This window comes from Grus americana, chromosome Z (genome assembly GCF_028858705.1).
Source record: "Grus americana isolate bGruAme1 chromosome Z, bGruAme1.mat, whole genome shotgun sequence".
Taxonomy (NCBI): Eukaryota; Metazoa; Chordata; class Aves; order Gruiformes; family Gruidae; genus Grus; species Grus americana.
Genome location: NC_072891.1, coordinates 17,767,501 through 17,782,841, shown reverse-complemented (window position 1 = coordinate 17,782,841; position 15,341 = coordinate 17,767,501). Strand labels below are relative to the sequence as shown.

Below are 15,341 nucleotides of genomic sequence, written 5' to 3'. Positions count from 1 at the left end.
CCACGGTCCCCAAAACAAAAATCTACCTACTCATTGTACCATTCATTGCCACACATTGTATAAATACTTGTGTATTTATGAAAATGCAAGTTTTCATAATCCATATTTCACCAAGAATAGAAAGCCTCCCATCAGAAGGGGTTGGAAATGAAATAGTTCATGCTTTTCAGCATCTGGCACTAGATAGATTCACTACTGAGAGGAAGATAAATGCGCAATATTATGTGTGGAAGGCTTAATATATAACAGACCTTGAGAGGAATTAAGAGGCAATGACATCTGCAGAGAAGCAGAAACAGAGGTGTATGTTGCTTGCTTTGTCATTCTCTAATACCAGATACGTTCTTCATAATATTGATACTTACAGCAATGGGACAAACTTAGAACGTGAGAAAGAGGTTAATACCCTTCCTGAGCCATTATTTAAAGTTCATGGCTGGCCTATTTTTAGGCCACCATGTGAGAAGATGTTCGCTGAAAATAGATACAGATCATGTGTCCTTGCAGCATATAGAACATCAGGACATTTCATTTCCAAAGCACATAATTGGGACTGGGACCAGAATCTTCCTTCCTCTCACCTTTTTGCTGTAGATTATAACTTCAGTTATACAAGCACACACTCTTACATGAGTTATATTAACCTGTAAATATTTAACTAAAACTAATTTGAAAAATAGTTCTAATGGGACACATTAATGAGTTAAACTTTGATTTTTTTTACATTAAATGTACAAATATATACATTTGTACACATACAGATATGTCCATGCACACATAGAAATATATGTGTGGGAGACCACATATATGCATGTGTATACACATATATACACAGGTACATACATGCAAATGCATGTGTCCAAGGTCTATGTGTGAGAAAAATACCATATAATACTCTGTTGATGTATTTGCATAGTACTAAGTACATACATTGCATTATGCACTCCAATATGATCTTTATGTTTCTCATTGTGAGAGTATATCTCAACACATGTTTCTTATGCCACCAGTCTATAAGATATTACCTTAAAATGAAGTGTAAAGACAAGGGTTCTAAGGGCTCTCCTATGATATAAAATCAATATAGATAAATTTATTCGTAAAAGTAGGGATTAAGATATAGTCTTAAGATCATTTAAAAATCTTCCTGAATAAATTATAGGAACATATTTCTTATGGAAATAATCCTCAGACTATATTTAATTCATGAAGTGAGTAATGTAATGATACTTAAATACTATTAATCATTAAATAAATTTAAAACTTTGGGCAAGCAGATGAACTGAAATCGTTTTGAAAAAGAATATTTAACTGATGCAAAGAACATGGCACTGCCTATGCACCTGCATCCTGTGGCCGTCAGGTCTCACGCACAGATGCTAATGGCAGCTCCCAAGTGCCCTGCTGTCATCAGGCCCTCTTGCTTTTAGTGCATGTCTAGTGCTGGAAAGAAAGCAGAAGCACAAATATTTAAGGCCTGATTGTATGCAGGGAGCAAGCATAGCATAATTACTAAATGTAGATGACGGAAGGCTACAGGTATCTCCCTTGGTTTCTTGTTTATTATCTACATAGCCACTTCCTCACCATGCTCCCTAGAACAAAAATTTTCAGGTTGTACATATCCTGAGGAAGTCCCATGCATCCTTGATCTGTCAAGACTTGGCCATGATTTGGGTCCTAGTTGTAATGTAACTCTTTCTTTGATACCACGCCATTGTTAAGTGTGTCTGCCTACTGGATGTTTAGAGAGTCTGATGCTTCACTTTTACTCCAGCTGTTATTACTAATCCACATTGACTAGTCTACTCCTGCCAGTTTGGCTTCTCTTTCCTCCACATGATCTGCTATCGAGGCTGTTCTTGCTGTCACCATGCCTACTTGCACTCCTCAGAATTTCTTCCACTCTTTACACCTCCCATGCCATTTATCCATCTCTTTCCCCTGCAGCTACCAGTATTAGCCAAAGTAGCACTCTCAGGCAAATTGTCTTCAGGGCTGTCTGGCTGTCACTCTACTAAGTTATTCCCAGAGACTTTATCTTCATTTTTACCATCCGATGATATCTCTTCTGGAGCCTGCTCTCTCTGTCTTAACCTTACAACTGAGCATCATGTTTCACTGTAAAACTGGGCTCTAGAATCAGCGCTTTCACTATTTTTTTACTTCTACATGCTTGCGCTCTGGCGCAGTGGCCTGAATGTGGGTCATGAGCTCGTTAAACTCGCATCGCAAGTTGGTACTCACAACATAACATCACTGAGCCCTTGCGCCTGATCTCGCTCCATCTCCCTTTTCAGTAGTTTCCTTTAGAAGGCAAATTCAAATGGTCTCATAATTGGCTTGTCCCAGTTTACATAGCAAAGCAGTGACGAAGGCTGATTCAGAATTAGAAAGGGATTGTGCATCCTCCTTATCGTTCTTTTTATATCTGTTATATATAGATGCGTACATCTATAGCTGACATTGTAAATATTCTAGCATGTACACAGGCATTCAGGGTTCTGTCACATATTTCTCTAAGAAATCTAAATAAATCTTCTCAATGTTTACCAATGCCCTTTTTCGCCACTTTAAGATGCGGATAATACATAATGTAGCAATGTTTAGATTTTTTTGTGTTACACAGATTTAGACATTTGCTGTTTCTCCCATATCGTAATATAGAGTAGGCCTTCATCGAATAGTTACAAATCAAATGAGATGCAAACAGAAATGTACTTAAAAACTCTAAACATAATTTCAGTGTAGATATTTCAAGCTCAACTAACTGGGATTTATCCAGTATAATCAGTAAGATTTAATTTAAGCCACTTAATAATTTTATAGAGAGAGGCTTTGAACCAATTCATAATAAGAAGTAAGTGTTAACATAGCAATTAACAAGATAACAGTATTTCTGATCCAGAGCTCTTGGAGAGCTTTAAAATAACTCAGTGAACAAATCACCACTGATTTTTAAATAACTGTTTTCCTGGTTGTTGTTGTTACAGCGTCAGCTAAGCCGTACACATAGGGTGTAGATAAAGCACATTCCTTGCTGACTCAGTTGTTTTGGCCGTTTGGGTTGTAGAACACCAGGGACTGGAGATGGGAGGGGACAAAGAAGGAGGGATGGGATTGCAGAAGGAATTTCTTGCCTGTTGCAGAGCTCACAATAAACTCTCCATCAAAGCATTCCTAGCTTCAATTTCTAATCTTGATCAAACAAGTGCAAATCACAAATAAGTCAACAAAGAAATTTATATCCGAGCCACAACTTTCTGTTTCTCCTAAGGCATGTTGATTTTTTCCTGCCACCTAGTTCTTTGCTTCCGTACTTTGTTTTAGCCCCCAGTCAGCCCCACTGCTAACTTCAAACACAGATTTTTTTCCTCCCTGCTTTCATCCACCAGTTATTATCTTCACAGCCTTGCCTTTCTTCAGCGAAAGAAACTGTATCGTTCAGGTATCACGTGCTGTTCTGCATTCTGACTGACATATTTTACAGAACAAAGCACCCAAATCAATATATTTTACCTAATAAGTCACACAAATGTAAGTGTAACTCAGGCTGCCTTTGTGAAACTCCACTATCTCTTCCTCTTTTTCTCGCTCTCATGCACAACTACTCTTCCTTGCAATCAGGTGAATCAAGTGCTGTCCTGACAACAGCAACACTCTTTCCAGCTCTATTCTAAAACAAAACCTTTTTTTTTTTACTGGCAGTCAGGTGAAATCTTAGTGACTTTGGTGAACATAAGAAGTACTCTTCATTCAGGAAAGCTATAAGTAGCATCTGAGGTTTGGTTTTGGGGGTTTTTTTTGTTTTGGTTTGGTTTTTTTTTAGAAAGATATAGCAGAAAAAATAGTAGCTGCTACACAGATCAGACACAAGGTCAACCACAGATTGATTGGTGTTAGCAAGTGGTATCACTGGAGTTTCGGTACAAGTGGACAAGAATGAAGATGGTTTCCACAATCATGAGATTACCAGATAGAGGAGGTGACTGGAAGCTCCAAAGACAGTGGGAAAGCAATGCTGCAGTAGATATTAACCTATGAGCAAACAGTTTAGAAAAAGTTTTGTCATTATTAGCAAAACCAACTTTCTCCTATTTCTTAATCATTGTTTGAGAAAAACTTGAAGGGTGCTTCATTGATTTGTACAACAAACATGATGGCTAATTCATGCCACTCTTCCATGTACTAACACAGATTTCTGATATGGGTATCAATAGGATATGGATACCAATAGGATTCACCTATCAATATGGATACCTCTTAGGATTTACCTGTCTGCCACGATTTGAGAATACATGTGTTTAAATCTGTAGTCTCATTGGCATAATGGGACAACTTCAATATTTAAAATGACTTACTGAACCAAACACTACACACACACAAATGGGAATCAAGATATTTGGTTACTCAGGGGCAAGAAAAAATGAAATAGTGATTGTTAAATAAATTTGCAAATTGCAGTTCATTTATTCAGTTAATAACAGGGAACGGTCTCTACAGCAAATACTATATCATACAGCACTAACTCCATATTACCTTCTATAATGAACTGTGGGTGGTTTTTTACTAAGAGCATTCAGGAAATTTGTTCAGCAGTACTGTTCAGAAAGGAAAACCTGCAAAAGTAGAGATTGGTCAATTGGTCCAAACTTTAAGTACTTATCTAGATTATCAGGACTTCTCTGACTCTTGAAATTAGACTGCCTGTTTCATAATTACAGACTGCCTTAAAGAATTGCCTGTATCACTGTTCTCATTTTGATGCTTCTCATCCTTTTCCCAGCTGGAAACCAAACTTAAAAGGCATAGAACATTTCAGAACATTGAGGAAGATGAAAGCTAAATTCCCTTTTAAATAGCCCAGTTAAGGAATGGATGGACAGTTGGGTGAATGAAAGGGTGGATAGATAATATCTTTTTTCCTTCTTTCGTTCTTTCTTTTGCTCTTTTTTAATCTTCTAAATATAATGGAAGATCCAGAGAAGAGAAGCATGAGATACACAGAACTGCTCTCCCTTAAGCTCTATTAAATCAATTAACAAGCTGGGAAAAAGATGGATATCCTTCATCAGGCTGACTTTTTGGAGGTTTGGTTGAACTGTATATCCTCAAAAGGATTATCCTGTCTTCATTTGAATTTAATGCAATAATAATTCTAAAGCATAAAAAATGCATATAAGGAGTTGAACAGAAAATTTTAATCAAGTAGGAAATGATAGAAAAGTATGCAGAAGGCCAACATTTAATCAACGAAGCCAAGAAAATATAATTGGTCAAATCTATATCCCTTCTGTTTGCAAATGCATAAAAAAGATTGCTTTCTCTTAGGAGACAGCAATACTAGCTACCATATGCTCTCTTTAAAGCTGACTTGTCTTAAACTGAGTTGAACAGAGCTAGACAGAAAAAAAGCAACCTGCTTCAACTCGGTTCTGGTAGAATCCAAGGAGGGGATTTCATTCATCATTTGGATGGAAAGCATACTTAGTCCTCCCTTCCTTTTGCCTGCCTAAGCTTATCTCAGAGCTGACTGAAAAATTTTCTGCTTCTGGGCAACGTGTATGCAGGTATGCTGGAGGTCTTGGGGAACTGAGGGTTTTGAAAATGTGCATAAATAGTCTGACCAGTGGTTCTGACAGCCACTGAGATCACGTGGACTGTTTTGCCTTAGAGATCAGAGTTTTTTCATGTTTTGTGCTTTGTGTGTAGGTCAAACATGTAGGTTACCTCAGATCAGAGCATTCTTGGGCTTTAAAATACATAGCTGAAGGGGATAGACAGTGAAGCTTTCTAAAACACTCAATATCCAACTATGTTAACAGAATAGCAAAATAACAAAGTTTGGAAGGAAAATAATTGTGTTTGTCAATGCAGATCTAAACATAAATGATGGTATCCAAGAGCTGCCCGATTTGTAAGTAAAATTTACACAGAATCTCTGTGTCAAAATTGATCAATGTAATTGGAAAATGGAAAATCATGGAAATCCCATTCAAAGAGGAAGATGTACATAGTCACTATTATTTATATGAAAGCCTGTGAGCAAAATTTATTTTAAGTTATACACTCTGTGTAGCTGATTAAACAGAATGTGTCAAAGCAATTTGAATAGTTTCAGGTGCACCAGAAATGAAGAATATTGCATCCTGTTGCCACATGTAGATTTTCTGGCATTAAACAAGTTGTGAGCTAATGATGTAGTCATTCCCTCAGTGGGGTACTAATCCTAGTCCTCCTGATTGCCCACTGTCATAAAACCTATGAAAACTTAGTGAAATGCCACCTTTCTGCCAAAGTTGGCTATAATTGACCAACGGATTAAAAAATTACAGGAAATCATGAACACATACAGAATATGACTCCTTAAACCCCAGTTTAAATATATTTAACCTGCTCATAGAGCCCCAAATCCCTAAATACCACGCTTTTTCCTATAGTTCTCTCTTAATCACTTGCTTGGTAATTTTTCTTCTGTGAGTTATTTCTAAGAGGAAAAATAGCTTTCTCAATAAAGTGATTTGTTCCTTTCAATGGTCAGGAAATTAAGACTGATTTAGTTTCTTATCCTTTGAAAGCAGAGTGTAAAGGAGGACACTCAGGAAAAAAATGTGCATTGTTCAAGTTATGCACTAGATTTTTACAATAGTATGTAGAAATGACCTAATGAAACTAAGCTACTTTTCAGTGTAATAAATGGACTTTGGTGGCCTACACATAATAAGGACATAGTTTGTAGATGGAAGTAGTACCTTTTATTAGCTCAATTGGACTAGTGGGAAAAAGCAAAGAATCTTTCAGACATACAGATGTTTCAAGAACTTTTTCTGCTTTTTTCTAGCAACAGCTTTTTCCAGTCAGTCTAATTAAAAGCAGTACCTCTATCTAAAAATCTTCTCCTGAGGAAAGGTCCTAAAAACCCTTACAGATGCCATTGGAGAAGTTGGCCACCATTGTGCCCCAGTCACAGCTAGGACAGTCTTGCAGCTGCCTCTGTAAATGGGACATCTTGAGATGCATTGGAGCAGTCGTCCAGATATATTGAACCCACACAAAATGATCATATCTGATGCTTTAAGAGCAGTTTGAAAAAAATAGCCAGGAAGGCCAAGATGAGTAATAAAACTAGTACACTATAAAGGAGCAGGAGCCAGTGTAATTACCTAACCAATCTCTTATATAAAGCAGACCATTGTACCTCCGACTTAGATCTTGCGTAAGAGACCGATACTTGAACTAGAACAACACTTGCTCCACATAGGTCTCAATCACTCTTGCCCTTTAACCACTTCAGCAATATAATCCTTTCCTGAGGCTTCACTTGTTATTTTCTTTATGTAGAGGTGAGACAAAATCATTATTATTTCATTTAATTAAGATATCATATTGGGCAGCATGATCTGGTTCCAGTCTGGCTCCAAAGAATTAACTCAAAGAAAATATAAGTGAAGGATTTTTCTCTGCATGAAATGTCAGCTTTTAATTTGGCAGTTTGTTCTTTTGTTACCTTTATTTTAAAACACAGAACAATTTCTCCTAGTACTTTCTGAGTTACATAAAACAAGTTCATAATCTTTACTGTTTCTTTCTCCCCAAGATGATATTTAAAGTAATACACAAGAATCTGAAATTGCAGCACTGCCTGTGATTAAGACTTAAGGAAATGTGTTTTACTTGCTCTGAATGATCTCATATTTAAATAAAAGAACACTTTAAAGAAAAACAAAGCACTTAAAAATGACACATTTCTTTCTCCCTCAGTAATTTTCCACCTTCTAACATCTTAAATAAGGAAAGTTTGTACTTTAGTATAAACTTTCAGAGGAAACTAATCAACAAACTGAATGCATTGCTAGGATATAACAGCTGAAATTACCACAGCAGGGTGGTTTTGTAGCTATGTTGGTACCTTTATTAGGCAACTCAGGCTGAGCAGGTAACCTCTGTGTGTGTATACATGGGTTTATCCAGGTATAAATTACATATTGAGAGAGAAAGGTGGGAAGAAGATGGAGACATGACATTCCAAGGGTGAAAATCCTGAGACAAGGGTGTGTTTTGTTGGTATTTCCAAGACGAGATGAATTTCCTTCTGGTTGGGTTGGACTGGTTCTACGAAGAGGAATCATGCAGGTCTGAATTCTCCCCTCTGCCTATATCATGCTGTCCTACAATGCTACTGAGATATGTCACTTGTCTTTTTTTTTTCCAATTTCTCTTTTGCTTTCTTCATCTGTCCTACTTCTCAGCTTTCACTCCAGACACCTTTTCGCCAGGTTTTGTGCTCCTGTGCTCTCACTTTTTCAGGAATTTCAGTTTCTCTGTCTGTTTTTAAAGTCAACCTTCCTGCCTTCTTTTTTTCCTTTCTTCTATGTCTTTGTGTTCCTTCTTTTTGTTTTCCTCCCATTCTCTCTCTCTTAATACTACTCAACCTAGGTCTATTTTACTCTTTCTTCCTTATCATCACTGGAGTTGAACTTTCCACTCTCCCAGCCTTTTCTGTGCCTCCCCACCAGCTTCTACATAATTTCCAGTCAATTTTTGCTTCTTAGTAATTTCCTTTCTCTGCCTCCTGGGGATGCAAGACAAGCTATTTACTTTCAGAAACAGAAAACAAGCAGCAAGTCTACTGAAAAGTCCCTGAGCAAGGCAAGACGAGTAATAGTGATTGCCAGCTTTCCAGCACCAGCTGAGACTGCAGTAAGGCAGTCTCGTACGGAGCTGAGGATGTAGTCTGGGACTCCTTGCATGATGCCACCATACTGCGAGCAGTGGGAGCAGAGAATAACTCTCCCTTGGGAGGGAAGTGGTGGCTGAAGCTTTACTGAGAAATGGAGTGTTTAGACAAGAAGGAAAGCAGGCTTTTCCTCATCCTTTAGACAGACAGTCAGCTGGAATTTCTTTTTAACATTTATGCTCTCATACAGAATATACTTGAAGGGGTAGCCTGGGATTACTCCTCTTGACTTAACGACTCAGCAGGATTCACTGATCTTGAATGCCAACGACACCTACTTGGTAGTTCACACCTTGCAATGCTGTTGCTTGAGATAATTTTTCGATTCAGGCAAAGAGCGCCACATCTTGCATCAAATTTTCCATGTGTTTTTACAAGCATGACTTGTTTGTGAGGGTTTTTAAAGCTCTGATTCTGAAGTCATGTGTGTGGATAGTATTGTCCCACAGTGTTGCACCAGTAGCATTCATGTCTTTGCTTGCGCTGGGTGGGAGTCATAGCCAAACTGCTCTTCCCTTCTGTAAGTAGGAGTCTCCCAGTCATTACAAATCTTAGTGATCTTTTCCTCCTTTTCTGTTTCCATTTCTGCCATGTATTCCTGTACATTTCAAGTTTCATGCAAACACAAAGAGTTCTGCTCTTGGTCTCAGGTCTGACTCCTGCTGTCTTAATCCAGCCCATTTATGATCAGCCATGGAGTCCATACATGGTGCAGTATTTCAGGCATGCTAAAACACTCATAAGAAGGGGAAGTTATGGCAATCAGAGAGGGTGGGGGAGAGTGAGGCAGTACAGTGAAAAGTGGTGGAAGAGGAGTGTTCTATTTCCATCACTTACAAATAATTCTCAGATAAAATGTTCTTGGTAGAATCATTTCCCCACTGAATTCAACTGGAGTTTAGTGTTTGACTTCAAATACGTAGCGTCTTACTCTTCATTAACTCTATCTTTAACCCAATATTTCTAGAATTAAATCTGCATTAAATTATAATTATATAAAATTATATATATTTTTTATGTCTCCTTGGTTCATTCCAGAAGGAAAAAAGAGGAGAGGCGGGAAAAGGCTTATGTAGTGTTTATGTAAGTATATAGATGTGGTGCTATTGAGACCAGGGTTAAAGAGAATTGCTGTACTGACTGTTGTTAAGAATCAATGTTCATCTCTGCTTAGAGGCACTTCTATTTCCACCTTGCCATTATATAATGACATTTTCTTGCAGGACTGTAAGAAGATGTCATAATCTATCCTATGAGTAGCACTAGAAAGTAACTTTCCCCTGTTTTTCTTATCCTTTAATGGAAAATAAGACATTGCTGGAGATAACAGCTTTCTGCTTCCCAGGTGCCTGGTGAGACATCTTGTTTCACATTATTTTTCCGGGTTCCACTGGATTTATTTTGAAAGGATGTAATTTCCCTAGGAAAGGCGGTTGTTTCTTCACTGTTATATCATGTTCATGCTTCTCAGTTGCCTCAATAGCCAATGGCTTCCCTTCAAAGGGAGATTCCCGCCTCCTTCCCAGATGCAAGGGACTGATTTGAAGAATCCATTATGGTTTTGCTGCTTGTACTGTGGAATTAGCTGAACTTCTCCATCATTTCTGTAAGCAGGATATCAAATGGTGGGGGTGGGAGGAGAAGAAAGAAATTTGTCTGAACTGTGGACAGGTATATCTGAGCTTGCTACCCAGAGAGCTGGCTGCATGGGATATATGAGATACGTAAGTATGAGACAGCAGATGCACGGGAGGTTGAAAAAGCAACTTCCAGCAGGAGTGCAATGGGCTGCAGTCAATGTGGTGAGAGAACTGGTAGGTGGGATGTCTTCTTTACACCAATCAGAAAGCCTCGTCTTAGTGTAAGAAATGCTAGGCATACTCCACTGACAATGAAATTATATTTAGTTTTCCAAAGCAGTTGGGTGACTGCTGGTTGTATTTTTCTTCTGTTTGCTTTTTGTGCATTTATATACAGATGATCATATATGCTCTTACTTTCATGTTTGGGTTGCTAACTCAGTAGATGTTGCCTGCCTGGGCCCCACTCCATTTGTAATACTGATTAGTCTCAGCTCTTCCATACACTGTTAAATCTGTATGACAACTGACCATGTTCATTTTCCTAAGACAAAGTAAGGTCTGCAAGAATGAGCTTGAAATTCTTTCAGAAATTGTACATTTTTTTATTTAAAGCAAGCAGAACATTTATAGCTTTTTGGTACTAATACTTTAATGTAGATGTGCTCATAGTTAGTTCTGTAAATGTGCATATTCTCAATGGGAGACACCCTTAAGGTCTGTAGCAGTCTTAGGAAAATAGCAGTGTTTTCTATATATAAGTCAACTGTATATGCAGGAATGTATGCCTCTATGTTTATAAAATGAATTAAATTCTGGGAAGGAAATTGTCCTGTTGATTTCAGCTAGCCCTGCAACTAACTGTAATGTACATTTATATTGACCCTGGAGTTGTTCCGATCACAAGGATGTTACTGGTGTAATATTTGAAAACACAGGGCTTGCATAACTTTATTGCTTAATACAGTTATTGCAGGACCTAATCTTGTTGCCAGGCAGTGTAATTCCTATTTAGTTTTTATCTTTCTGTCATATTTTTCCCTTAAAATCAAGGGGGAATAATAAATAATGTAAAAAATTGCCTGAAGAAAACAACCTTTCACCTCAGAAATACAAATCAGATTGCACTGTTGTTTCAGTCACTTCACTAGAAAATATAATGAAAAGATTAAAAAAATACGCACAGAAAGAAATACAGAAAAGTCCAATATAAGCATAAAGAACTTCTTTGTGAAGAAAGCAGAAAGTCTTTTTTTCAATGGCGACCATATTGTAAATATTTGCTGACCAATATTATCATTATGTTTCCTTCCCATTTAGGAGATTGTCAACTTCAATTGTCGGAAGCTGGTTGCCACAATGCCTCTTTTTGCTAATGCAGACCCAAATTTTGTAACTGCTATGCTAAGCAAACTGCGATTTGAGGTGTTCCAGCCTGGAGATTATATTATCCGAGAAGGGGCTGTGGGTAAAAAGATGTATTTCATTCAGCACGGTGTTGCTGGTGTCATCACCAAGTCCAACAAGGAGCTGAAGCTGACAGATGGCTCTTACTTTGGGGGTGAGTAGTAAAGAATGAATGATAACATTGGAGTGAATGCACTAGAACAGAACATGTTCAGATATCAGACGCATAGAGACATCAGAATAAGTCTACTGTCTTTTGCCTAGACAATTCCAACCGCAGTGAAGAGTGCAAAAAATATTTCTGAATGAGACATTCAGAGTCTGCTAACTGTTCTGGGGATAGCTATTGAAGATGCAGAATGACCTTCCTGAATGTTGAACTTATTTTGAATTAAGAGCACTATTATATAGAAGATGGTATTTAAATAAAAATATATTATTTGCGTAGTAATTTTACAGCTATTTAAAATAAACAGGATTAATCTTTGAAAAGGGATACAATTTTTAAGTCATAAATGTAAAGTACTTCTAAAAGGTAAAAATCACTGTAAGAACTACAAAATTAAGTAGTGCATAAAAGACCATTACTTATATGAGATATTTTGGTATTTATTAATATTTCAAGCTGTTACTAGTGCTTTTTCACTGAATATTAGTACACAGCCATTTTTATCCTTCCAGTATATACTGTGACAAACTGGACTCCTTATGTGACTAGATAGGTCTCTAACAGATGTATATTAATAAAAACCAGGCATGAATTTTAATCCATATTAAATTCATCTGGTAATCCTAATGAAAAATAGGTTTTCATTTAGATGAAGGCATCTGAATATTTATATTTGGATGAAAGTAATCTCTTTTTTTACATATAATAATTTACCAGTATGAAAATGTTGTTCCTTGTGACTGTAAATTGTCTCTGTGCAGTAGGATAGCTGTCTGCTTCTATGAGTAGCATCAAGGCTGGTTTCCAGAAGCTGACTGAACATTTGTGTGTATGGTTACAGTTAGTTGGTCATTGTATTAATTTTCTCTTGAATCCCATGAATCACCCCAGAACTGAGTCAAAAGCCTTTCAAAAAATGTTCAATTGAAAGTCTAATGAGGGGCATTTAGCTGGTATACCAAAGTGGGAAGCTTAGAAAAGTGAATTGGGCTCAGGGTTTGAATTGGTCTACAGAGTTACTTAACTAATCCCATTTTAGAATAATAACGCTAAAGCAACTCCTACTGATCTGGCCAGCAGGCCTTGTCACTCTGCAGTAGCCTCTGCAAGGTGATTTGTACCAGTATTTGTAGAAGCACTTCAGTAAAGAGGTCTTGTGCTTATCCCACGGGCTTAAACGGCAGATGCTGAAGACAGAAGATTAAGGAGAAAGAAAAGGTAAATGCTGAGGATGAAGAAACAGAGCAACCTTGGTCTTGGTCTTCTCTTATGCTTAGCAGTGCCCCAGTTTATGAAAATGAGTTTGCAAGAGCCTGCGTGCTGAATCTGCCCATAATACTCCTCTGAACCACCAGAGGATAAGAGGAGATTGCACATCAAAGTATTTTACATAACCGTCAGCCTGTTGTTGCAGTGCAAATGACTACTTATCTTATCCTGTTCATCCACTACCCTTCTTAGCAGGAATACAGACAAAAAGTAAGCTATTTGCAATATCCAGACAGCACAAGAACTTATTACACTGCATACCAAAGTAGTTTGGCTCATCCAGACTGCAGCTGGGATGAGACAAGGGGTGCAAAAATGGGGGCAAATGCATCAAAAGCCTAACAGCTGCTGGGGCAAAGGGGAGATAATAGCTGCTGCTGGATGTAGCCTGGAGAGGAGACAAGGAAAGGAGAGGAAGGGCAAGCACACAGAGAGAGAGAACCTGAGAAAGGAAGTGCCCTAAAATCCAAAGTGTTGTGATTCAGATCTGCTTTAACACAATATCATATAACATTGTGAATTCCCAGAAAGGGATTTCAGACCCTGGAGAAGAATGACCTCTTTGACTGCAGCTGAAAAGAAAGGAAACAAGTTGCACATCCGATAACTGCGAATTGAAAAGGTTTGGTTTGTCAAAGCAGAAAAAAAATAATTCTAATATTCTCTTCTCTTTGGAGAAGCACTCTTTCCCCAAAATGTGTATCAGAATCTGAGTAAAGCTTCCACACCAAAGCAGACAGAGGAAATGTTGCACAGTGGAACAATAACAAGCTGGAAGAATAAGCCTGTGTTCTAATCCTAAAACCAATAACCCCTTTTTTGCCTAATGGAGACATGCAAAATCTGAGGCTGAGATATCATTTAAGAAGCTGCAATTTATAACCTCAACTGGTTATAAATTTGGTTATAAATTGGTCCCAGGTCTGACACAATAAATCAATATCAACACTTGTGCTCTCACAAGCAAGGGAAGGACACACAGGTGGGAGGGGTGTGCCATACCTAAATGGATCCTTTTTCAATTTTTAAATGTCTTATGAATTGGAAGCTCCCAATCCCAGCTCAGAGATACTAACTGTTGGATGTCAGGTATGTCCCATAGCTGAGTTTCCTGCAGGCCCTGGCTCTGGGGGAGGTTTGAGAGGAGTCCCAGGAGAGCCAGGCTCACCTCCAGAGTTCATGGGTGGTTTCACCAACATCCTACCTTGGATTTGGGAAACGTTTATCAAACTGACAATATGTAAAATATTTGGGTATTGACAACTTTGTATTAGTATAAACCTTCTGACAACCTGGAGTTGTTGGAGAACTGGAGTTCAGTGTGAAAGCCAAGATTTAAGAAGAACCAAAGCAATGTCATCAGTATTTGGGAGAGGCTTGAATGGAGACTCTTGGGAGAGTGAGAGCCTGGAAAACCAAAAGTTGCAGTAATAAAGCGAGGAAATAGCTGGAGGTTTGAATACTGAGAAGCTGTTGAATATTTAAATTCTCTTGCTTGATCTTTGCTCTTAATTAAAAAAACAGGCTTCCCTGTGGATCTGGGTGTTATAAGTCTCACACGAAACTAGATAAACCTTACAATTGCTTGGAAATTCAACTCAAAATGAATGCGTCTGGATAATCATCAATGGAATAGATTAATCAGACTACACTTCACCTCTGCTTTACGTTCCCTGTTGATTTTTGAGGGAGGTGAAGAGTGGTGACTCCAGAAAGCCCTCCATAGATCTGGGCTCTGTCTGCTTCTTTCCTCATCTGTGCTCACTGGTTTCTCCTTTCTGTGAGGAAAGCGTAAGTACAAGACAGTAACCACAGACATCTTGTGGTTGGTTTGTTGGTATTCCTGTGGGAAGAGCATCCTATCCCTTAGCCTTCATGTGTGTTCATAAATTTCATCTTCTTGAACTTTGTCTGCGGGAACACTACTTAGCCCAGCAGCACACAGGATGCTAATTTAATCCCAACAAGGTTTTTTCAGACTGCTGATTGAAGAATATTATCATCTTACGTGTCTACTCCAAGTACTAGTAGGAATTTGAAAGTACTTTCTGGTACTATGTTTTTCCCTAGGCCATGTACCCCTTCCACCTTCACCCCCACTCCCTCTTCGATGGAATATACAAAATGTGTAAGGGAGCGTGTGAGAAATAGTGGCTAGGCTACACTCAGATCTGCATTC

At 38.1% G+C, this 15,341-nt stretch overlaps 1 protein-coding gene across 1 annotated transcript in view; it reads left to right on the top strand.

The window, feature by feature from the left end:
* The window catches only part of HCN1 (hyperpolarization activated cyclic nucleotide gated potassium channel 1), a 213,112-nt gene that overhangs the window by 178,001 nt on the left and 19,770 nt on the right, over positions 1 to 15,341 (top strand). The window contains exon 6 of the mRNA XM_054811028.1: positions 11,638 to 11,878. Within this exon, the coding sequence (XP_054667003.1) occupies positions 11,638 to 11,878 (241 nt within the window). The remainder of the gene's footprint in view (positions 1 to 11,637; positions 11,879 to 15,341) is intronic.